General features: G+C 39.5%; 1 protein-coding gene across 1 annotated transcript in view; it reads right to left on the bottom strand.

The window, feature by feature from the left end:
• The window catches only part of ctnna2 (catenin (cadherin-associated protein), alpha 2), a 327,549-nt gene that overhangs the window by 9,359 nt on the left and 291,259 nt on the right, over positions 1-26,931 (bottom strand). Inside the window, exons 11-16 of the mRNA XM_053331022.1 lie at positions 26,676-26,832; positions 25,940-26,140; positions 13,236-13,387; positions 9,036-9,149; positions 2,479-2,660; positions 706-811 (exon numbers count right to left, since the gene is read on the bottom strand). Coding sequence (XP_053186997.1) covers positions 706-811; positions 2,479-2,660; positions 9,036-9,149; positions 13,236-13,387; positions 25,940-26,140; positions 26,676-26,832 — 912 coding nt within the window. The remainder of the gene's footprint in view (positions 1-705; positions 812-2,478; positions 2,661-9,035; positions 9,150-13,235; positions 13,388-25,939; positions 26,141-26,675; positions 26,833-26,931) is intronic.

Below are 26,931 nucleotides of genomic sequence, written 5' to 3' on the forward strand. Positions count from 1 at the left end.
ACATGTGTACAGGCCTTATGTTGGTTGCATGAAATTTTGATGCAGGCTCCAATATTTGTTCAGCATAGGGAGGAAGCCCAGTGTCTGATACTGAAACCAACCATAATTATTCCAAGGGTTTTCTGGCTAACAGCAGTTGCAATTACAATGACAACAGGCTGCCTTAATAAATCAGCTAGTCTTGTGCCAAAGTTTATTTTCACTGCTTATTAGAGACAGATGAAATGAAGAAGAACATTATGCATTACTTGCAGTGCTACTAGCATTCTGAAATAACTCCCACTCCATTTGCTGTACACACACATACTGCTATTTCTTTGCACTCCCATCTACCGTCAGCACAGCACTGATTGATTAGATATTGAAAAAGGTCTGTCAGCGTGTTTTAGAGAGGTACTCATCTGATAATGAATGCAACACCTCGGTTGAGAACTAATTATATTAGAGACACAACTTGGTTCTGCTGTCTTGCTCTCTCAGTGTTGGCCCCATTGGGAGACAAAGTCTTGCAGCAATACAGCCCACCCCTCCAGCTGGGCTCGTCAATGCCCACATTAAAGATTTCCAATGGCCATGCCCACTTAGTCTAACTCAGAATTTGCTCCGCCACCAGCTACGATGACAAAGTCGGAGACAGTTTCAAACTGATGGAAAGTATAATGTTAAAAATGACAGTGACAGACACAAATTGAGTTGCAAAGCTACCTGATCTGCGACAGCACGGGCCAGATGGTCCATCCTGGAACCAGCCTCTGCAATCTTCTTAGCTGCGTTAATCACATCTGACGAGTTCTTCAGGGGGCCTTTGCCTCTGGGAAAATTCAAGGCGTGAGAGAAGAAGAAAAAAAAAAGGAATGTGGGTGGAGATGCAGAGGCAGAAGACATGCAGAGCTTCCCTTTTAAAGACTGATCTCACCCCTGTTTCACACACACACATACAGCAGCTAATTTGATGTTGCTGGCAGGAGGAATACAATACATTACAATTGACCAACACCAAATGATTTACCAAATAATGGATGTAACAAATACAGTATACCTTTGTCCCTAATGATGTACCATACAGATATGCTTTGAAGTTAAGGCAATACAAGGTTTAAAGAGCAAAACGGGAGTCTATTCAGAGCAGTTACAAAAGGAAAAAATAAAACAGGAAAAGGAAATAATAGCCAACAGCGGAGCCTGTAATATGGGTTCTGTTCTTTTTTTTTAATTTTAATTTGCCAACATGGGGAAAGTTAATGTGGCAAAGATAAGTGTGTTTGTCTGTGCATAATGTCTCATTTTTAGTGCAGAGAAGTTTCCACTCAGTTTGTTCATGCCAATCTGAGTCACTGGGGTCAATGCCAAGTAATAATGGTGCAGTCACAGCACCACAGCCATAATCATTCTTGACTAATTATTCATGGCTCTGACGTTTCATTCTATTTAAAAGGGGAGGAGTCTTTAGTCTATTTTGTCCCATGTCATATAATTGTGGTGTGGATCAGAACTCCATGCATGAGACAGATAACAGATAGATAACAGTGAGACATGAAGGATTTACCAGATATGCCGATGCCAGATGGGGGAGATTGAGAGCAAAGCTGTTTGCTTTTAGTAAACATAAGATACATGACTAAATGTAAACAGATTATTGTATCTGTTACAGTATGTCTTTGAATCAACACCACAGTCATGATCAAAACAAAGGTTGTCTGGGTCATTGCCTGTAACAAAACAGCATACAGCTATGGAGCATCACAAAGATGAGACTGCTTCTCTGGATTCCAGCTTGTTGTCACTTTTGTTTAAACTAAAAATCTGCTCCAGACATGTTTTACGAAATATACTTGAATGATAATTTGTGACAACAAAAACACTGATAACCTATTTGAATTTTTTTTTTTAAATTGCTTTCGGCCCTTCTACCTCATTGAAAAATGAACAGAACATGGTTACGTTGGTTACATTGGTTATATGATATATGGGTGCTGAATGTTTCAAGTCTCTGTCACATTTTGTATAAATTGCTACTGCCCCATGACTGGCTCCCACAAACTCATGCTATTACTTCTTTGCTCTGTGGAGTTATCTTGTAAACAAAAATTTCTGTTTACAATCGGTGTCTCATACAATCAGTGCATTTCATGTCTTACAAAACTTTTTGCAAAACTGATTTTTAAAGAGCCTTTAAAATTGTGCATTATTTACATGAGTGTTTGCTAGCAGCCTTAACTAGTGTATAATTACATTTTATGAAGCTTTATTACCACAAAACTGTCAATCAACTGAATGCTGTGTTCACAGCTGTGCTCATGTATGTGAGGGGTCTCACTCATAAAAACGCTGCTCAGTAGTGCTATTAGTGGTATAAAGCTTTGTCAAACTCTGCACATACATCACTCTGTACAGTGAGGGTCAAACAAGAGTGAAATAACAATAAGTGAAACAGTGGAGGGACTTTAAATCTTATTACTTTTCCCTTGTGGGCTTTACCTGGTGAAGTCTGTCATCTCCATCATGATCATACACATCTGCTTGGCCAGCACAATGATGTCATTGCCGTTGTCATCCCACTTGGCCACTTCTGCATCTAGCTTGCACTTCTCCTGTCTGAAGCTCTCCACCTGCTCAGCAATCTTGGCCTTCTCCTCCTGGGGAAGCTGTGCCATGATGGCCTGCAGGCAACACAGATGAATAGGGGAAACAAAAGCATTAGAGGAAGAAGAGGTCATTAGGGAGTAAATTTAAGCAGAATAAATTGGGAAGATGGCTCAGAATGCGGGAAATGCCAGAGGAGAAGAATTTAGGTGAAGGAGATAAAGAGAGAACGATAGGGAAATGAGGGAAAGGATGAATAAGAAAAGGGATTAATTTAAGAGAACTCGTACATATAAAGGAAAGAATATAAAGAAGAGAGCTGTAGCACCATTTGTTCTATTTTTTTCTGTCCAGTCCCTTTTTTTTAATCCGCCCTACAAAACTTGAACATTAAGTTTGGGGCCTGACTAACCCTGCCCTTCTGAAACGTTTCAAAATAAAGTTCCAAACTTTACATTTAATGACTGGACCTTTTCAAACCCCTTGACATCTTATACCCATAAAGAGCAAATCCATTTTTTGCCTTCATTTTTTCTTCTATGAGAATACATTTGCTCTCTCAGCAGCCTTTGGGGGCAGGTCCAAAATGGCATAAATCTTTTGGCAAGGTCACAGGCGCAGTAAAGAACCGGTATTATTTGGGAGATAAATGTATAATTACCTCGCTTCTTAGACCAGAGAATGAATAATGCATTTGTTCAACATTATGTCAGGGAGGTGGGATGGAAGTAAGAGTAACCTGGTTTCCATTAGGTCGATTATATTGACTCAGGAGGCAGATAGAGAAAGCGAGTACAGTAAAAAAAGAAAAGTCACCATTGTTTTTTAACCTCATCTATTATTGACTGTCCTCCAAGAATTGCTATTCTCTTAATGAAATAATTGTCCTTGTCCTTCTTTTCCTCTTCCTTATTCCCTCTCTCACTGCAAAGCTGGTGAGTGCGGGTGTGGCGGGGAGAGCTCAGTGAGGAAGTGCATTACTTTGCTTAAGTCCCCTGGTAGATGCAGCGGGAGGAAAATCAAAACAAGAAACACAGATGACTTGTCCTCCTGAAATTCTCCGAAAGAAATAAGCAGTGGGAGAGAGAAATTGAAATTAAAGGCAGAAATAGAGAAGCATGGAGGTGCAAATTTCTCATCAGAGGCCAACAGATGTGTCCGTGAGCTCTAGCCTACTGATCACTCTGTGAGCCGGGTGTTGCAAAGCTTTCGTGGCGGTTAGCTTGAAAAAAGCCAAATGCCATAAACCAATAAGCAAAACCAGCCCCCTCAAGCCCAGTGTAGATTTCCACTGCTGCATGTGCCAAGACACACAAACAACAGCGCAGTAGCAAATCCCATTAAACAGCATGTGGGGTGAAAACACTGCTCACATTTAAAACAAATACCAAGTTAATATGTATTTAAACTGCACAATAAGAAATCAGCAGTTTAAAACAAGACAAGTACAGGTGTGTTTGCACACATTGCACGCAGCAGGCAGTAACTGTGGGTCTGTGACAAAACATGTATTTTCCTGAAATGTTACTTTGTGTTGAGGTTGGCGGTACAGCTTTCTCTGAATACTGATCACACATGACCCCATGCAGGAAATGTTCCTGAACATGAGTGAAAAAGGCTTCAGTGTGCTTGTGGAACCAGCTTGTTACTCTGGGTATCCAGCAGCTCCATGGGGTATGGTTTACGGATTATATGCTCATGTTTAATGTAGCCAAAAATATAATGTAGGCAATGCTGTACTGTAATTGCTGCCTAATAAATAGTGACACAGGTGAGTGTGCTGTGGCACAAGGTAGAACTCTGACTTCAGGACTTAAGGGTGCTCATTAGCATATCTTTGCTGCTTTTATCATTCCTGCACCCAACTGTTGAGGCATCAATTATTCAATTATTTTTATAATTACACTGAATGGTGTGCCGCTGGTGTCAAAATGGCTGGTACACTATTGTGAGGTACAGTTATATTTTTGCTAAATGTCATTGTAATGACTCAGATGAAGAATGTAAATTGACAATCAGAGTTGTTTTAGGTACTATTTTTGTGACTGCAATCAAAATGTTTTTCACCGTTTCTGCCCATAAGAGCTGCATCGAACCAAGACAAACTGCACTACCAAACAGCTAAAAGGAGTACAAAGTATTTTGAAACTCAACAATTTGGAATGAAAATTCCTTTTCTAAAATTACGGATCAAGGGAGGTTGGGGAGAGAGAGTGAGGGATTTTGTTGGTATTCCAATTCACTCTGAAAATGGTGTGACAAAAGAGAGTCAAGTAGGAGGAGAGAGCGAGAGAACGGCTCTGAACACAAAAGAAAGCTGAAGCACAGGGGTAAACACACCAGCCAATTGGGACGTCAGGGGAGCAGGGAGGCACTTGGTGAGGCACCCCTACCACCTCCCCCCTCCTTCCATGCTCTCTAGAATTCACTTATCCCCAAATCCCTTCCCCTACTTTACTGATAACAACAAGGAGCAGGCCTTGGGAGCTTAACATAGTGGCAAATCCAGCCGAGGGAGTGCTGTGCCAATACACTGTGCAACTCGGCTACGTCTGCAGGGATTAGAGTGCTTTCCGGGTTTCTTCACCGAGTGCGGCGTCTTGAAATGACTTTAATTTGTTTCATTTGAAATAAACTGCCCAGACACTCTGAGTTCAATTTTATGGATGACCTATCAACAGTGTTATCCAATCACTGTGTTAAGAGATGTTAGGTGTGTGTGTGTTTGAGTGTGTGTATGTGTGTGTGTGTATGATTGGGGGTGGGGGGGTGGGGGGTTGTGTTTGGATCCCTGTGCACTATCCGTGGTGTGTTATAGAAGGAGAGTTTGTGTCTGCATGTTCTAATAGAAAAAGACACTATGTACAGGCCTCCTTCCCCTGTGAGTTTTTCTGCCTTCTCATTATGCATGTTTGCTCTAATAACTTTGCTTTATATGTAAGTATAATAGAAGTGACAAGCGGAGCACCATACAAGGAAAAACAGTGGGAACAAAGGCTCCTGGGACTGCCCTGGACTTGATTTGATTTCTTTCTACACTGAGCAAGAGAGAGACAGTGAGAGGGAGATATTACGCCTGTGTCCTGAGTGTGATACCTGCACACTGGAAGAGCTTCGGGGGGATCATGACTGTAAACCTCAGCGTGCTCGTGTCAGCTCCTATGGAGAAAATGGATTACGCTTCCTCTTGTCTGTTTGAATAGAAACACAATGCGCCAGCGTGCACTTGGCATGACCATGAGAGGACAGCACGCTTTATCCTGACACGACAGGCTGAGGCCGCCTGGGCAGATCACCAGTGGTTCGTGGCAAACACATCTTTTATGGATGTGCTTGTCTTCCGCGTGTGTAAATGTTTGGTCTCTCAGGGCATAACAATGTGTATAAGTGGAAAAACAGGCGATATCAATTAATCGTGTGAGAGGCATACTGCCAGATGTATAGTATGTACAACACAATAATGCAAACTAAATGCACAAATAGGAGCAATCACGCTTGATAATACACAGCGGTACATTTTGGATATATATTCAATGTGAGCTTGTGTGCATTAAAGTGTGGTTGTAGAATCATTACATTCAGCCATATCACCAAAAAATCACCTTATATCATGGTATTACAATAACAAGTAATGACAAAGGGACATGCTGCGATTTCAAACTGTTCCCAAGAAGAACTGCCCACTCAAAACACAGTTGAGCGCCAGAAAACTAGTTAACAGTTGGTTCTGTGAAGCTCCTTTGTGTGGTGGCGCTGGTGCATCTAAGCTCAGATGGCTCTGCAATGTTACTCTGCGGGAGCCTTTGTGGGTGTATCCATACAACAAACCCAAAGCACTTCACACCTAGGACCCCCACAGACTTCCTGTAGCAACTTTTGTCACCCAAAGCTTGGGGCTGTTCTTTTTATTCATGGATGGATTTCTGATTTGACAATGGTGCACTTTTAAGAATGACATCTCAGATGAACCTGCAATCTTGACTAACTAAGGGCCTGATTTACTAAAAGTTTGCATGTATAAAAATATGTGCAAGCTGATCTACTAACAATCAACTGTCCATTTAGTACGTTTGCCATCATAATGAATATGCAATGTGGGGCGTTTTAACCCAAATACAGGGAGGAGAAAATGGAAATATGTTATACACACACATTGTGATTTACCAATACCAAATACATAATTACATAATTACATAATTACATTTGAAACCCCAATACATCTTATGTTTATTGTTTAACTGACAGGGGGTATGGTGGTTGTGTGAATTATAACTCTTCTCTGTCAGGACCAAAGACTGAAGTGGTGTAACATTGATATTGAGCCACAAAACATTGTAGGCAAGTGGTCAGGGTGCGTGGACATATCGACAAAACCTGGACACAGGAGAGTGATGTTGCCCCCTCCCCCCCTTTTTTTCTCCCCTCTTATCATTAGTGAACACTGGGTCTCATGCAGGAACCATTATTCCATTGTTCTTAAGCAGCATTTATGAAACTGAATTTATTGAATTCATACATTTTCTAATGTTTAGAATTTTCTCTTTTAAAAATAAATGAAGAGTGATCCAGACCTGCCTTCTCCGGAGAGTAAAAACCACCTGTTTGACTTAAAAAATGTGCATAATACCTTAATGTAAATGATTTTAGGTCCAGTTTCTCAGAGAGAGATTTAAGACTGGTGCTAGACTCAAGACAAGATTATGTGAAAATATCCACTGAGATACGAGTCTTGTCTAGGGCTAAACTTAATCCCTGTGCAGGAAATTGTCCCTTTTGAGTTTAAATATGAGACCAAAATGACTAAAAAAACTAGTATTTCACAAAAAGTGAAAAATAACCTTGTATTCTGTTCACCATATCATCATCATCATCATCATCACGTCTTTCCAATTTAGATTCCTTTGATTTTATTGTCTTTACTGGGATGTTTCATAAAAGCAACTTTGGACACTAAAGTATGTAAATTCGCTCACTCTGACAGCTGCTTCAAGGTCTTTCTGAAGGTCTCCATCCTCTATGATCCTCTGTACTCTCAGTAGACAGTGTAACATCAGTAACCGCCTGTCATATTAGCCATGGACCACACTGCTTTAGCAGGACACTTATTAGCATCTAACCATTCCATTTGTACCTCTGTCACACCTCTCTGATGATTACTACTCCTACTACTATTACTAATAATAATATAATAACAATAATAATAATAATAAAAATAATAATGATATTGGTAGTCTAATAATAATACTGGCACTGCTAAATGTGTTGTTTTTATTTTATTGTTGTGTCTGAAAGCACAACCTGAAGCTATGTGAAAGTCTCTGTTTTCCACACTTGAGTGACATTTCTACAAACAAATGTGCTAATCAAAGGAGCCTTCTATGCCAATGTAAGAGGCATTTATTATGACAATTGTCGTATCTCATGAAAGCATATATCTTCATGGGTGGTATTTATTCAGCTGAAACAGAGTTTCACTGCTACAGCTGTACTTGGTCTGACCAATAGCTAAGGTGGTTAGCTAATTTTACCTATCATACATACACTTGTTCTACCATTGTGATTTAATGTGCCATCATCCCATAATACCTGTGGCTGTTACACAAAAGTTACGTAGTCTCACTTTAATGTGCAGTGTTTATTTAGCATTTCACTCAGAGGAGCTGCCTTCTAGCAGTAGCCTGGCTCTGAGTTGGTTGTTTTAGCTTAACTACTGTCTGAAGGCATCACACATTTGGGATCTATACATTTAGCAACAATAAGCTGCTGTTCTGGTTTATTTATTTTTCCCTTTTTTGTGCATTACCCCCCTGTGAGTGTATACTGTGTAGAGGCCCAGGCTGTATAATAAAGGCCTGTGCCACAGGGAAAGGCATTGGGCCAAGTCACACTCCTGCCATCCACAATCCATTCAACATGCAATACACCGCTAGACCCTCTGTGTTGCTGGAGGAAAGCAAGCATTGGTACCCTCTTAATGTTCTTTAAGCTGGGCCCAAGTGAAAAATTGCTAATGTGCAACAAAGCTCAGACCCTGGTGATCATGACAGAAGCCTTGGCACAGTGTTATACTGTATTTTGTGTTTTGTCTGTCATCTAAAGGGAATTTGGTAATTACTTATTTGTTTATGATTGCAATTTTACACCTGCCATCCCTGAACAGTGTTTATTAAAAATAATCCCACTTGTTAGGATCATTTAAATGGACTTTCATGCTATGTAAGTGGAACTAGTTGGATGAATTGATTCAAGTATGGCCAGGGAACAGGGGTGGGTGATGGGGTGTGATGCAGTTCAACTTGCACCTCAGCCTACTATTGAAGCAATAAAACAACAGTTTATTATATGATGAATTTGGCCTTTTTGCCTGCCTTCAACTTAATAAATACACATATTTATTCTGTTCCAATCTGACCTGACTGGAATGTACAGCAGGGAAGCAAACATCCTCTTACCCGAGCACTCTGTCCAGCAATAAGCTGGTCATCTTCAGTCTGGACACTGGTCCTGCTGCGAGTATCATAGTCCTCCTGTTCAAAGTCAGAGTCATCTTCCAGCTCCTCTGGTGTCTGTGAGAAACACAAAAGACAAAGATGGGCAAACAGTCAAAGACCAAAGCAGGAACTGAAAAAGAAAAACAAAGAAAGAAAAAAAAAATCATACAACTCCTTAACTGCCAGCTGAAAAGTTTTTTTTGCCTCCGTGTCTTCTTGTACTGCAATCATGAATAAAAGACAGTATACATTGACCTGTGTTGTTGTTTTCAGTATACAGAGCCTCACCTGATTTAAAAAGGCAGAGATTTCACACCATTTAAATAATCAAATATTAGAGTGAGAAATTCTAACATGGTATCTGTGGACATATGTGTTGGGGAGAATTGGCTTGGAAACGGGACACATTAGAGACTAAGGTCCTGATTTACTAAGATCCCAAATAGTGGGTACTAAATTGCGTGCACAGATAGATTAGATTGCGCGTTTCGTTTGCGTGTGTTTTGCGGGTGATCTACTAAGAATAACTGCGTGAATGAAAACAGGTGGAACAGGGTGGAAACAGCAATATTTGAATGAGGGTTCTGTGTGTCTGAATGGAGAGTTTGGATGAGCAGAAAGCTGCAAGTGCAAAATGAAATGTGATCAGGTTCTAGTGGAAGAGGTTAACTAATATATTGAGTTATAACAAAAACTAATATTACCAGAAAAACCGTTGGGAGAGTATTTGTGACGAAGTCAATTCTGTTAGTAAAGCCAAAAATATTCCACTCCAAAATGATTAATACAGGTGGAAAAACTCTGTCCAGTATGTGCACTGCGTTAGTAGATCAGCTTGCACATTTTTTGCGGGTGATGTCAAGTTTGCACACGTTGCAAACAAACATCAAAAATCACATTAAAATCAAGTTACTAACCCAATGCACACACTGAAAAAAAGGAAATGTATTTACGTTTAAGGGAAAATCTAAAATACCACAAAATGTTATATAAATTTAAATATAATGTTGATGTTTATTGGCTGGCTTTAAGATCCATTAGAATGAGTAGGATTATATTAGGGTGAAACGTTTTCCTCTGCATGCATTTACAGTAGCTATATAGTATACATTCTGTGCGTTCTCAATAATATTTAGTTCCTGCCTTGAGATCATTGAGGACATATCTGTGTGACCAGGACAATTGTTATTCCTTTATCTTTTCTCCATTTTTATTTAAAAGGGAAACAAATTGAGTGCTGTAAAGCTTTGTGTACTGAAGGACATATACACTATTAGTGCACCATGTTAATATAAAGCAAATCTATTGGGAGCAAGATCAATTTGTGGTACATCATCAAATAAAGAAATTTGAGTATAATTGAGTTATATTTTTTGCATCTCCTAAAAGTGAGTGAGTGAGTGTGATTAATAGGCATTTTTATTTGTCTCTGCTGGCTAAGAGGCTGTCTCAGTAATTAAAATTAGAGGGTTAGCCAACTAACTTTGGATTGAAGAAATGCTTGTTGATCTCATAAAGCTTGCTCAACTCTTAAGTAGGTTACAGTACATCACCATGGTAACCAGTGCTGAATTGCTAAGGTGCTGTAGAGCAGAGAATCAGATCAAAACATGGATATATGTTAAGTCATCATTCCTACATGATGCTGACATTTAAAAAAAGCCATGCAGTCACAGTGCTGTCGCAGCTATCCTTTGTAAAGAGCACAGAGTTATTCGATGTCTAGACTCTGACAATGTTGCCTTTCTGTTATGATTAATTCTATCAGATATATAATAAATGTTTTACACAAAACCAGTGCTCACACTGACTATAAAACTAAAAAACAACAGGTTGCTAGTGGACCATAGCCTTTGGGAGTAATGAATAAAATTTACTGCATGGGCTAGTTGCACTAATTTACCCTCTTAGTATTCCTAACAGTGATTCATCCAGTGTGCCTTGTTGCACTCATATTTTACCACTGCTTAAAATCCGGACTTTGAATGAAATATTTTACAATGACATACTCGATGAGATGGTGATTGTATAAATAAAAAATAAAATGTATGTCCACTGTGCCCTAATTATGGATGGTGAAGACCTTGAAGAAATTTGAAAAAGCATCCACATCCACTGAATATTTGCTCCTAATTATGATTAATTAATTCAAACAATGTTCAGGTCACACAGAGCTCTCTTCAAGCCTATTTATTCATCCTTAGAAGCAGACAAAATATTGCTTTGGACTTGTATTATTTTTTCTGCTAATATCCATTCATAAAATCACATATCCACTTGTCTATTTCACTCAACATATTGACAATTTTTGGTACACAGTCATTTTTGGGGTTTTTTCCCCCATAATTTTGCTTGGTTTTGTGTGTGCCTGTTTCCATATTTTGCATTTGAACTAATCTCACTTTCTATCTCATATTGCCTCTCAGTAAATCAGTGTTGGATTTGTTTTGCTGCTTATGACAACCCTTTACCTCTTATTGTAAATGCAACATCAGACATTTATGTAGTCCAACAAGGTGCTGTGTTACACGCTCACACATACCTGGCAGTCACAATGCAGGATAAAATGATTGTTACAGTGATAACTCTGCAGATTTGTAAAAAATCCTGTCTCATATTATTATAAACCACTGTGCACTGTTTTGGCATCTGATAATCTTTAAATTCAACAATCTGTTACTCAAACTGCCCTTCTTGAATTGTCTTGTATCGTCTCCCTGGTATCTGAAACACTAATCAATGCAGATCATTTTCTTCATGCAGTGCTGTTTTTGGTCTGAACTTCCAGTAAAACGTTAACTTTCTTTGCAGGACATGCCAGAGGTCAGTTTATTGAGAATAGGAAGTGGAAACACTGGTTATGCTATCAAACATGTTCAATTCTATCAATAACGTGCTTCACTATCCCAATGCTCTTCTCTGTATGTGTATGTGTGTGGGGCATATAAAGGCTAGGACAGAATTATGTTTTCAAGAACTTTCATCATAACTTTAAAATCTCCTCAAGACCTGCCTCAGTTTTTAAACACTGTGGAGAATTGGTTTCATAATCCATTGACTGCTCATAAGATCAGTGCTGTAAACATTCTAAAGGAGCCATTACTTGGCTTAAGTAGGAGAAAAATAACACTGACACATAAAAATGTCACAGAAACATTTGCTTTCTATATGATAGAGTTAGAAAACAGAGAAAGCAAGGATCTTCCAAGTTGTTTCCTGAGAAAGTAATTGAACTTGGATGGGATTACGAAGCCAGCTGGTCCCGGGCAGTTCAAAGCTGCCTGTTTTACATTATTTACCAACATCAAATTATTTTCCATAATTAGATTATTTTTCCAGAGCTGCACTGGGAAACCTTCCAGCTTGCATAAAGTTGAATAAATGAATTACATGGTGAAGAGAGAAGGGCCAGTTTGGGTGAAAAACTTAGATACTGTAACATCACAGTGAGTATGTGAGGCAGCAGAGCTGCTGGTGTCAAGTTGTTATGCAGCAATTCTGTCATGACATGCTGTAAAATGATCTCCACACCTTATAGAGCAGATCATGAGACAGGTGTGACATCTCAAATGGGAATTCTATTGAATTTTTCATTTTTAACTACATTTTTCTTCATCCTTAGGCCAGATATATCAATTCCGAATGTCAACTATGATAATCAGCAGGATAGTTTGGTCTACCACAGATGCCCCACAGATGTGTATCCAGAATGAGAAAGAAGTGTGTCAAGTTCATACATGACTCCAGTGACAAAGGATGTCTTATTCTCAAAAGTTTATGTATGAATGCCCCTGTGTCTATGTTTGGAAGAGAGATCTTCATTTTAAAATTATTAATCAGAGGAACACTACTGTATTATATGTGGAATGAAGTGATTGTCGGTTGCAAAAAAAGTGTATCATCCAAAGAGGCTTAATACAGCCTCAGAGACTGACTATTTAGCAATACCAAGAAACTACTCAGATGTGTATGTTCACAAAATATGCACTGAAATGATATAAACACATGCACAAAACCAGAAATAAATTACTGCACTTGGTCTCATCAGCATTTCCAAACACATTCATTTCTGTCGAACACTAGCTGAGCATTTTCATCGTTTCAAAGTCCCTTCCAGTGAGTGTGTTTGTTTTGTTCTTTTAGAGGAGTTAATGGACATACCCTTATCATGAGGACAGCTTTCCTGATGTCACGGACACCATCGTACACCAAACGGGACGCATCAATGAACTCGTTCTCCTCAAAGGCCTGTGGGGGGTTTGTACTCAGTGCCTCGATAGCGACCTCCACTTGTTCAGCAAAACGGGGCATGACTGTGGAGAGTAAAAAGGAAAGGGAGGTAGGATAGAAAACAAAAGGAATATATGAGAGCCCGGTGTATTATATTTGTGTGTAATCTGCCTTTTCAGAATGAGTAAAATTTAACTAATTAACCAAATAACCTCTTAACACCCACCTTTTTTGGGTAATTTCCGCCTATTTGGCATACCCAAATGGAAACACAACACAATAACTGCATCTGAATGTCCTAGATGCACATATGGTACTTAATTTGACAAATTCTAGTTTCTGAACATGTGCTTATTCAGTATGTGCCACACACACAACCTAAACTACATCAGTTCAAACATAGCTCAAAAACATTTTTTTTGTCTTCGCCTAAAAGAAGTCATATTTGAATAACAGTAACTAGGCTATGCTTTATGCCAGGTATATAGCACCACACCACATACCTTCTACAACCTTGTCAACCACACCTGGATGGTTGGAGGGGTTAGGGTTAGGTGGCTATATTGAAATATTGTCATTTGACATGACACTAGAGAATGCTAAGTAAACATTGTAAAAAAAAAAAGACAGACTATATTGAACTGGATTTTTATTTATTTTCCAAATGTACTAGTACTATATGTACAACTGTGCCAATATATGAACAATGAATAAACTATACAAAAAATATAGAATATGAACTACATATGAACAATATACAAAAACTATAAAAAGTGGATAAAAGTAACAGGTCTACCAGGGTCTCACAGGTCTAAAAGGGTCTAAAAGGTCTGTGCTGAAAACAATATTTAAAAACTGTGCTGTCTGTTGCTGCATACAGCAGCCAGATCAGTGGGCATGTTGCCTTTTCTTTTTTTTCACAGTCCTTTCTGTGTGTGCCATACATTGAAGCAGTCCCTTGTTGCAACAAAACACAAGGGTACTTTGCATGAGGAACAGCCAATTGGTGTCTTTCTGTGGCAGAGTGTACAGAGCCGTCTGCCGGCACTGCCTGCATTCCGCTTAGACACATTTTGTCCCTCTGAGAAATAATGCGGATGTGGGATCCTGTTGGGTTTGGGGGTGCAATGCAACTTGAGGTGGATGGGTGGGAATTGGATGTTGACGCAGGTCTTTGGTCCGCAAGCTCCTCAATAAGAGACTGTCTGAACTCTTTCTGGGTCATGGCAGACCCCCTCTGGCACTGCTGATATGGGTGTTTACAACAGCAATGTCCACAAAATGGTAAAAGAATGTTCTGTACCATTTCATGGTCTTGTGTATGACGCTGTAGTAACAGTAACCCCCCCAATGTGCTGGTTGTAGTCCTTGACTGGTGCTGAAATGGTGACATTGATTACCACCCACTGTCCAGCTGTCTTCACTCTTCTTCGGGCTGTATCACCAATGAATGCCTTGTCCATGGTGGAACACATGACAACCTCTCTGGTGTCAATCCATTTGAAAAAAAGGAGTTCACTGTCCCTGATCCACTTTATTGTGCCCCGAGGAGAAGTTTTGGGGAAACCAACCCGGTTTCTATGGATGGTACCACAAGCCCCTGTCTTCTTCTTTAGTAGGTCCAGAAAAAGTTGCGAGCTTGTGTAAAAGTTATCAACATAAAGCCGATAACCTGTGCCAAGCAAATCAAAATCCATAAGGGACATCACAGAGTCATAGCTCAGTCCCTTTCCAGAGCTTGATGACTTTCCCTCATAGACAAAAAAATTCCATGTATTGTCAGTGCTAGAATCTGCTAAAAGAGACAGTTTGTATCCCCACTTAGTGGGCGTGTTCTTCATGTACTGCTTTATGGAGATTCTTGCCCTTGATGCAACCATCCTTTCATCAATTGCGATGTGTTGCTCTGGCTGGAAGTGCAATTTGCAAGCTTCGACAATCTGGGTGTCTCTTTGCTCCACAGGCATTGGTGTTTGCCAACAAAGTCCAAAGCACTGCATCCATGAAAAACAGTCTGAAAAACTGCAGTGGACTGGTAGCCATTCTGGTCCCCTGCTGTGATCCAGGCTGTCTCACCGGCATGAAGTTTACTTGAGCAGGCTCAACGTCATCATACCCCACATCATGCCACTGTTGTTCCTCCGTGTGGGAGCCAGGTGCTCTGGGTGATCCGTTTCTTCTCCCTATGTCCCCGGGCACGTCTGGCAGCATGGGAACGTCCAGCAGTGGGTGTCGAAGCTGCAGCATACCCTGAGCCAGAGGGGGCAGTGGGCGATGCAGCGGGGGAGGTGGCACTGGTCGATGCAGAAGAGGATCGTTGACGCTTCTTCAGCAGGAGAGGGGTTTGAGGGTCTGACTGCCTCAGTTTCAGGCTCCCAATCCACATCACTGTTAGACTGTGACCTACAAATCACAGTAATGCACAGATGTCAACAAAATATGATAAAAAAATATATAAATGCAATTCAATGGGGTGTTATTTACATGGAAAAAAAAATAAAAAACAGATATATATGACACAAAAACATCAGGAACATAACTGTAATAAACAGAATAATTGTGAATGCCATTCACAATAAATAAAAGCCTAATGTAAACTCAATACAGTTGAAAATCCAGTTCAATTTGTTTACAAGCTTGGTAAAAGAAATCTAAATAAAGTGGAATTAGGGGCACAAAAAGAAAGATGGATTACATAACTCTAGTCCTACAGTTGAAGCTAGAGCTACCAGGGGCTAATTTGCATAACCATTGTGCTGTGTTGTTGTCATTTAGTGACCAGCAGCCATTTTGTGAAATGCTACTGTATTTTACTGTACATCTAAATAAGCAGAACCCCCTTGTCACTACCCGATGTGAGATGCTATCCGATGTGAGTCACACATGCGCAGTTGAGTCCGTCAAGGTCCGCCATATTGGACAGTTATGTACAGCAACTCCGCTTGGAAAAAACACATTCACCCAACTCAATCGCGATTCGTGAGAAATATGAGTGCTTTTTACATCTCTAAGGTTATAGTTTATCTTGTATTTCAAATATTGTTTTGTCGGCTGCAGCACTGTGAGAAGAGTTATTTCTGTGTTTCCTCATGTTTTATGTGTATGATGTTAATCTAACAGCAGCAGTAGTGTTGTGTAGTTACTGCAGGACTCCAGCAGAGGGAGTGTAGAGCTGTCAGTCATCACACACGTGACCCGAGGAAAGTTTGTGTGTTTGTGTATTTTTCACAATTAATACTCATAAATACTTTTAAAAATATATGTAGAGTCTAAGTAAAAAGAAAAAAAAATCCCAGTCACGTCAGCCGCAAACTCAGATCAGGATATATTAATAAAGTTTAATTTAAAAAAACAAATGAACACTGTGCACATTGGCCGCTTGGTCTGACTCACATCGGGTAGCGAACTGTGTTGAACTTCTATTGTTTCTATACTTTGTGCGGACTTGCATCCAACTGCTGAAACATGTATGAAATAAATCTATCCAACCTATAATAGTAGTTTGTCCAAGTGGTGTTGCCATAATGTTGCATGTGTGACTCACATCGGCTTTACACAGCTATTGTGTTGTGTTGTTGTCCTTTAGTGACTGGCAGACATTTTTTGAAACGCTACTATTTACTGTACTGTTTTCACTTTATTCTACTGTATTTCTGAATAAGCAGAAAACCCCCACCCACTAACTTTCATTCAGATTTCATTCATGGCTAAATAAATATATGAACAGATACAATCTATAAAGCATTATTTAAGATACCGTTACTCACCGGTCTACGATGTAGTCAAGTCCATCAGCAAACATCCTCTTTCTCAGAGTCGTATTCACTATCTTCACTTTCTTCAGATGATGTCATAACCATCTCCACACGTAATTGGGCTTCATGACCACTTCAAAAGTAGGGAGTCGCTGCTGTTTCATGTGCCTCAAAAACAACTGTATGGTTGAAGTGTGGAGCTTCTAACCTCTCTAACGATGTATAGCATGTACATATTGACGGAAGTTGCGTTGCAGTGATGTTGCGTTTCATAATCTTACACTTAAGGCTGATTTATGCTTCTACGTAACCTCCATGCCGTAACTACGCCAGTGTCCCGACGGGGTCGTGCACCTTTCAAAGTTCTGCATCTCTTCATCACGACGTGTTTTGTCGCGGTGCAGTTCACCACCAGAGCAGTAGGGGGATGTGCTCCTTTCCTGAATGGTTATCGGTGCCTCTAGTTGACGAGTTGTTTGCCATCTGGCAGTCCTTGTAATGTGGCAATGACCAATTGTACAAGTGCTCATACTTCCTAACTTCTTCGATTAGACACTCTTCGACTTGATCCATTGTATATTGTGTTCCATTGCGGGGCAGTGGCAGGCGACCGGAATTAATTTCACAATACCGTAAATACGTTGGTACCAAGCAGACCAATCACAGCCCTCGCAGTCTGCGTTGCCTCGACATGTAGTTACATTTCTGTGGAGGTACATGTCAGGGGACAGCGTAGGGGTTCACGGGGACGCAGAGAGCTCTGTGTAGGTACGCGGTCGGCTTGACATCAATCAAACGTAGAAGCATAAATCAGCCTTTAAATATCTGAATTCAGGCGCGGGCACAAATTACTTGCATGCACACACATTTTTTTCTGATTTGCTTTATCTTTTTCCTCTCTTTTTCTTTTCTGTCATTTTGTTTCTATGTTGTTTTATGTTGTATTGATGTAACTTTTGAAGGTATATACTCTCTTTTACAAAAAAGAAAAGGATAATGGCAAGGTGAAAGAATAATCATTCGTGTGTAGTTTCTCTAAGGACATGATCACAACCTTTTCATCTGAAATTGGATAGCAGTGGGGTCCCCTGTACAGTCCCTGCTCACTTGTGCACTTCATGTCTAAACATCAGTGGAAGTGACAATATGCCATTCGCTCACTGCACGCCAATTAGCAATTTCACCTTGCCTTACCCAACAAGAGGAGTTGCCTGTCTGTCACAGATGTGTTTATGTGCATGCTGGTGGTTGGCATGTTGAAGTGTGTGTGTGTGTGTCTGTTTGTGTGTGTAACTTGTAAGAGGATGGCTGTGTGCTCTTTAGTGTTACAGCACAAGGACGGTAACTTGCAAGCTCAGCCTGTCAAATCACAATACCGATGAAGGGAAACAAATTCATCAAAGTCTTTTGAGTCACACAAAAGGCAACTAACAGAAGAAAAGTCCCTATTGCCCATCAAAATGGTTGTTTTTGTCAGTATCAATTAGCTAGACCAGATGGAAAAGATTTATGCTCTTTTTGTGTTCAAATGAATTGTGCTGAATGTGAACAGACATTATAAAATATTCAATAATAAAGACTGAATATTTGAATATTTAGCAGACTACCTTGCTATATAATCTCCTATTGAGTCATAATAATTGAATGAAAGTGTAATAATGTGCTTTTCTTATGTGGACTTTGTGCAGCAAATTATCATAAGAAAAGCTGTCGTTTACCTGAACAAATAAAAGGCCAGCCTTTATATATTGTTATGTCTATGGGTGCTTTTTTATACACTGCCAAATGCCTATAATGAGCCATGACTTTTACTTTAGTCCACTACTGTACAGATTCCCTTTTAATCCACAATAAATATAAATGTGCAGAAATGACAAAAAAACATCAAAAAGAGATAGAAAGAAATAATAGAACTGTCTTTTTTGTTGATTGTCCACCACAGTCCTGCTTTTTTGACATGTTATAAAAAGCTGCTTTGTAGTGCTTTGTAAATAATAAGAAACAACTATGTATATATATAGAGTCAGATTTTGGGAGAGCAGATGTTTGATTTTAGACAGTGCCCATTTTGAGATGAGAAGACAGGTCTAATGAGGACAGAGCGATAGAAAAAGAAAACAGTGGAAAAGACAAATAAATCATGGCAGCTTGTCTGGTGAGCCTCCACCAGAAACCAAATGTGTGACTTTATTACTATTCTCCACACTTTCCTCCCCTCTTACACGCAGAGTGAACTAAATCAATTAACCAGCTTGCACTAAAGGTGTATCTGCAATATACTTATTTGTCTGATATAAAACATAAGCTATATTTCACTAAACATAAAAGGCACTACAAAAAGTCTCTCTCTTTTTCTTTTCATTTTTAATTCAGTTTAATCCACTTACTGGAGAAGCGTAAAATAGGCTTTTGGGAATTGCTGGGAAGGCGTTTTAAATAGAAATATTTAAATGTTCTCCAAGCTCTTAATGAGCAAAGTTGCTGATGGTAAGGAGCAATTTCACTCATTCCAGTTGAAAAATGATGAAGGGAATTAAATGTGACCATGTAGGAATGGATTTTTTTCACCCTCTAGGCTTAAGCATAGTTTAAGTAAGAAGTTATGGAAGTACAATGAATGCTTAAAAACCTAACAGCAGTGATGGCGTGCCCCTGTGAGGTGTTTAACAAGCACAACCTGCACGTTTTTGATGCCTAAACCTCAATTTCACAGAAAGACAGCTCAATTTAGAGGATATATTACAAAGCTTATATGCAAACAAAGCCTACGTTAACACAAGTTCATGCAGAAGCAGTGTTGTTTTTGAAGAATACATCTTATTATGTTATGCTAGGCTATAGATTGGTACACGTTTCCATTTCTGTTGCATATATTTCATAGAACTGTATTGTATGTAGTGTGTGCATACTGCTGTACATATAGTATATCAAGTATAACAGATATATGTTATGAATATATTATTCATATAAATGTCAATACACCCAACTTATAATTATGCACAAGACATTTACAGTATAATTTTCCATTTGACATTATACAGTATGTAGTCATAAAAAGTATTTTACTCAATAAAATCATAACAGCTTCAAGGATCCTTGGTACTGTATACCCACACAATGAATGTATACGCAACACTGTCATACAGTGTGGGGAAAAAAACAAACACTTAAATTAACGAGAGATCTGAGGGACCGCTGGAGGTTATAAGATTAAGACTTTGCACTCCTGCTTTTAGTGGGCTTACTGTTCTGCTCTTCTACACTCTAACCTTGGTTAAAATGTTTCATCTAACTCCACATACTGCACCACGGCTCTCATAGCAATTTCCTCATCAGCCCTCTCACCTAACTCCCACCTCTATTTACGCACTGATTAAGAGACCTTTCCTTCTGTCTTTGCAAGCTATCAGTTTGCCATCTGGTTCCCATTCTGGCTAAAACCTCTTTTCCTGTCATTATAACAATGGATACACATTTGAGTAGTGACTCATCCTGGTCAGTAACTCTGCACTGTACACCTATAGGCGATACAGGGAGGCCATTTTGAGTATAAACGAAGCACTGATTCACTTTGCTACTTGCCCTCAAACACAAATTGCTTTACTTTTTCTTTAAATTAGCTTTCATTTATAAGCATTCTGATTAATGGTTTTTAAAATAAATGCTCAATATTCATGGTAAGTTGCCTTTAGTGTGACCAGCCACGAAGTCTGGCACTCAGAGCTCTATAAGTAGACTAAAAGTGTTTTAGTAGTAGACAGTGTGAAGTGTCTTTACCTATCCCTCTGTCTCTGTTGCACTTCTTTTTAGTGCACTTGATCCACTGATTTACAGGCATGACATGTGGGTGGCAGTGTGAGCATGTGTGTTATTACTCACTGCAAAACCCTGGCTAAATCCCATTTACTGTGCCCCGATGTAATAACAAGGAGCAACGCCACCCTGCCTCTCTAAATGGCACCCTGACTTAGGCCATATATCAGTTTTTTAATCTACCCTCTCCAGGCACCACATTAATGATCGACTTTAAAATTTGTCCCCCTTTTTTTGAGGAGAAGATTAGTTTAAACACAGGGAGTTAGTGGGCAGAAAAGTGTCTCGGGGAAGAATGAGGGAGAGGGGAAAAGAGAGAGAAGCCATAACCACTTTCCCATTAGGCTATTGATTTCTCTCCCTCTCAAGGACACGCTTCAATCCTGGGCCCATGTGTAGACTGTCTGTCAGGAATCTATGGCTCAGCTTTACACAGAAGAGTTGTGTGTGCCTTGGCTGCCAGTGTTTGGCCTGGCCCTAAATCTGGCCACACTCAATATAACCAAGAGAGATGGGCAAATTGAGACAAGGTCAAAGGGCAGGTAGTTGTGATAAGTGTCATGTGTTGATGTGGCAGCTGTCAGAAATAAAGGCAAATGGTTTGCGAGTGACACGATTGGCTGCAGGCGTAAACACAGGAGCAATCACATATAACTGTGAACAGTAAACTAAAAGGCACACACGCATGCACGTACACACACATAGACGCAGGATAAATTACATGCACACCCTGAGAAAAGCAAAAAAAGGGACCACATCAATGAATTCCACTAAAATCTCTGCTCAAATCGCTTAGTGAAATCCTTGGTGACAGGTATTGATTTTTTTGGTAGAGTCTAGTTAATTGGACTCAGTACCCTCTAAAAAGTGTGTGGTCCTATATCCTTTTCCTTTGTTCAACTACAATTAATCATCTTTCCCCAAGCTATAGATTTCTCCTTGACTGTGTTCAAATCCATAGACATCAGGCCTGTGAGGACTGAGGGGAGAGGGAAGCAAAAGTTCAGAAGGATCAATAAGTGCTTTATGGTCCAGATCAGATGTGCATGGTAGCCCTTAAAAACCACAACTACCACTAAGAGGGAAACAGGAAGGGGAAACACAACAGCTCTTCATCAAAGAGAAATATGGAGCCAATGAAATGCTGGTCTTACACAGTTGCCGGTTGCCCACCATAACATCTCAGTTAGCACCCACAATTGAGTGGAAACCAAGCCTCGTTAAAATTTAAGACAGGAGTCCTCCTTTAGGCCATGCAGCCAGTACGACTTGCTTATTTGCTGGCATCTGTATAGATTATATAATCCTAGCCCTGACCTTAAAGAGGAGTCAGACAGGGAGCTGGGCATCCTAAAATTGTCTGCTTGTTGCTATGTCCATCATCTTGTCAATCTAAAAGCACCAGCTGCAGCTGTTTGTATGGAGAGGCACCGCTGTGTTTGGGTTCACAGGTTTCGAAGGTTGGGGCAGCTGCATCTGACTAATAGGATACTTTCTTTCATGTCAGCATGTTCCACAAGGTGAGGCAGTTCAGTCAATTTCAGAAAGGTTGCACACATGACAAATTGCTGGAAAAAGAAAAGTAGTTGCAGCAATCTAGACCTGCAAATGTAGACATGTTTATGTTGTAATGGTAATTTCCTTATTGAAAACTATGACTATATATGTTTGTTAACAACTTTTTTTTTCCATGACTAAGATGAGACAGCACTGGCATCATTAAATATCAACTGTGACTAACATAAAATATTATTATTTCCTTTCAAACTGAACTGGGTATGACATTTAGCTCTTTCAGGCACCTGGCCATCAGGTAAAGAGAGAAAGTGTTAACTTTCACAAATCCAGCAGTCACCACTCTACCAACAAACAGATATGTACATTATTTCAGTAACATTCAAGTGTGCAGTTGAAATATTCAGCACAGAAGACAGTAGTCAACAAACACCTGTAATTTCCTGGTATTGTTTTCTTTGGCCTCTGCATCCCACAACCCCTGTTCTTTTTCTTTGGACAAATAAAATCTGGCACAGGCGCTGAGAACAGTGTGAACTCTGTACTGATCCCAGTAGAAAGCAGCTCCACTTAACAAAACCCTTACATTTTGCAGGTTTAAAATCTAAAGCAAAAAATCACCCAACAAACAGTGGCTACAAAATAAAGAAAAAGAAAAAAAAACTGTACATTCATACCTAGCAGTTCTACATTTCTGTGATATTACTTTTGCCTTTAGGTGGTGCAGGTTAGACCATAAATGAAGGTCAAGAAAAAAGGTCTGAACCTGCTGGAGCTTCAGCTATGCAATTACATAATATTGTCTTGGTTTCAGGTTACATGATTGCACCAGTGACACTGGCTGTCATTGGTATTATCTCATTAATAGATAGATAGATAGATAGATAGATAGATAGATAGATAGATAGGTAGGTAGCTAGGTAGCTAGATAGCTAGATAGCTAGATAGATAGATAGATAGATAGATATAGTGAAATATGTATATTTCACATACGTGTGTGAGTGTTCAGTGAAATCTTTATTTGGAGATGACAGTATTTCAATGTGTAGATGGAAATCTATGGAATCCATAGAGGCTGCTGCCGGCTATGTTTATTCAACAACTTAAAAAAAATCAATGCTTTTATGGTAGAGTAAGTTTTGGATGTCACATTTTGTAAAAGATACATCACATGTACGTATTGAAAAAAGTAAAGGCTCCTCCAATGTAGTGCAGTAAAAGTGTATGATCTCATAGAGAGAAAAGGCTCCAGTAAAGGGACACTAAATCAAATATGTATGTGTATCCTGTTCAAAGTTGGGAAAATACCAAGATTCTTAAATCTCAGGGTCTACTGTAATTACTGATTTTTTTTTCATTCCTCTCTCTGTTTTTATTAGGAATGAGCTATATTTAAAACATTTGACCTGTCTTTTCATTGTAAATCATGAGGTTTACATTAAGATGTTAACTACAAAAAGCAAACACTTGATAAATAAAAATCAGTGTGCAATCGATATGATGCTGCGACATCAACAGTTATTCATTTGTTGTTCTCAGTAATGCTGACATAACGCTTCTGGGTTCCTGCTGACTCTAGAAACAAGCTCCATACTCCATGGACGATTAACAGAATAGCAGCACAATTATATAGACTTAGTGTGTGACTGTGACAAGGTTATGGTCATATGAAATTGACCTTAAGTGTCCACCAGATACAGCCACTGTACTTCATCAATTAATTACCCCAATCAATTAAACTGAATTATGCAATAATAGAACAGAATGTGCTTAAGATACCATATAACTGTACTGCAGGTAGTCCATTATGGTGAATTTGAGTGCCAGAAGAGGGGCTTAGACAGATGGCTGTGTGAAAACATGTGACTCACCTAATGCTGTTTGCGACTTATCAGCTATCAGGGAGGGTAGCTGATTGTGTCTCTCAATTATCCTGGCAGATGAAAGTAACAGGAGAAACAATAGATAGATGCCGCCTCGCTAAATGGGCTCTAATGGGAGAGATAGAACCGGGGGAGGCATGGCTAGGCGAGAATGGTGAAAAAATAAGAATGAGGAGGGGGTGGCTCAGGTAGAAGGGATTGTGTTCTGATTTGTTTTTTTGTGGACAGGTAATTGCTAAATTACTTCTTTCTTTTAATCCTGCGTTTTTTGTTTTTCCCCACATTTCATTAAGACATGTTAGTGCCTACTATTAAGGTAGGCAGCTGAACCACTTGATCTTTTTTGTGATTAGACACAGTACACATTGACTTAATATCTTGAACAAGATTGTATTAATGACTAGAAACACTGATTGGTGTGATATTCAATCTGCTACTGTACAAACATTGTGATAACACATGTAGTGGTAACACAACCATTGCTGAGAAAAAAAAGGCAAAAAAATATTTTCTACTGATACATGTTCAGTTTAAACTGGATCTCCACTGGAATATACTGCTTCCAGGAAATAACCACAGCCCCACACTCTTGAATTTGACATAAGCTCTGCCTACTAGGCTTTTGTGTTACCAAACTAACTGCAGACCTAAAGCCATCAAAATGGAAACATTATTATTGTAAACTGTCTTAGATACTCTCTGGAATACTATGTGACATACTGTATCTTACTGGTGTTGAATGATTGACACACTTCCCCTCGGGGCTTACTGTGGCTGTATGTACTCCATTCATTTCTTATTCATTTTACTGTCATATGTATATTTGCATACATGTTTGTAGATATTTTAACTGAAACACACACACGCACACACACACACACAGACAGACAGACAGACAGACAGACAGACAGACAGACAGACAGACAGACAGACAGACAGACAGACAGACAGATAGACAGATAGATAGATAGATAGATAGATAGATAGATAGATAGATAGATAGATAGATAGATAGATAGATAGATAGATAGATAGATAGATAGATAGATAGATAGATTGACATATTTAGAGGTCCAACTTGGTATTTACTAAGAAAATGTAACACTTATGACACTAAACTCTGAGAGTTAACTCTTTACTCCCCACTGCATCCTATCTTCCAATAAACTGTGAAACACAGTCAGTAAGATTGTAAAGGGGCCAATCTTCACTTCCACTGGGACTGAAATATGTTGGCCCAGGGTCTGGTTTGCCACAGGGCTAAACTGGGGTCTCCTGCAATGTGCTGTGACACAGAACCCGTACAGTGATGGAGAAAAAAAAAATAAAGATGAAAAATGGACGGGAGGCAAAAGCAGCAGAGGAGTGAGCAGGTGGCGTCCGGGGTTTGTGTTAGAGCCAAGACACTGATGGAAACTGTGGGATACTGAGCATCCAGGCAATTAAGGAGAGTCACTGACCAGACTGGGAACCTGATGTGAGTGCAAGTGTGTGTATGTATGTGTGGTTCACTGCCCCTCATGAAAATAAGTTGACTTACCAACTGGCTTATAGCAAAATGTTTGATACAAGCATATTGTGAGGGTGAGGTACTCATCTTTACAACATACGGCAATACACTAAAGTGTGATTCATTGTGCTACACCAAGTTTGTCTAAAGTGCACTAACCAGTCTCAGACAGGAGCTTGATGGACTCCAGCACACGCTCAGTGTAGACCCCAGGTTCGTAGTTCTCCATCTCAGCATTAATGATGTGGACCACGCGAGCGGCTCGGCCCCGGATGGCTCCAGCGGTTCGGTCAAGAGTGTCCACATCTCCCTCTTGCAGAGCAATTACACATTTGTTGACGTCCTCAAGGATGTGGTTCTCTTGGGGGACGCAGAAAAGAAAGACATTGGATGAGGCTGGAGATGCCCAAGGATTTATTTTGTTGGAATAAGTAATGTTTGTATAATCTATCAATATATATATTTCAAAAAATAAATGTCCCTTTTAATGGAGATCAGTAATCTTTTATCTTTTATATTGTATGCTTCTGATGTAAATTACTGATGCAATGTAAATTGAATGTAATAATGTCAAATTAATTTATCAGTGCACCAAATTTTAATTATTATATTATTATTATATATTATAATTATTTCAATTATCATTTTTTTCTTCATATAATTAGATCCTGAGAAAATGACCAACGTTTGGCTGATGTTTGGATCTTTTTAATGTCATAATTATTATCATTATTATTATTATTATTATTATGGTTTTCTCATAAGAGCTGCCACATAAAAACGCTTTCAAGTTAACATTTGAAACGCAGTAAATAAAAAAACAGTATCTGTAAGTCTAAATCAGTAATTTTTCAATAGCCAATCCGTAGAGAATTTCCTCTGTATTGCCTCATACCTGACACAGAAAGGAAGTCATCCACAGAAGTGATGTCATCCACGGCCTCAGTCAGGATGCGCACTTGCTTCTCCCACTGGTCCTTGAAGACATCCATGTTGTCCTGGGCCACTTTGCTTTGAGGGCGGGCAGCCAGAGTGAGTGCAGCATTGATAACCTACCATAACAGAACAGTCAATGGTGTAAGCATGCTCAAGTACAGTGTGCAGTGTTTACCTTGCAGCTTTTGTGGCTGTGAACTGTGGTTGGGAGGCCT

This window comes from Scomber japonicus, chromosome 2 (assembly GCF_027409825.1).
Source record: "Scomber japonicus isolate fScoJap1 chromosome 2, fScoJap1.pri, whole genome shotgun sequence".
Classification (NCBI taxonomy): domain Eukaryota; kingdom Metazoa; phylum Chordata; class Actinopteri; order Scombriformes; family Scombridae; genus Scomber; species Scomber japonicus.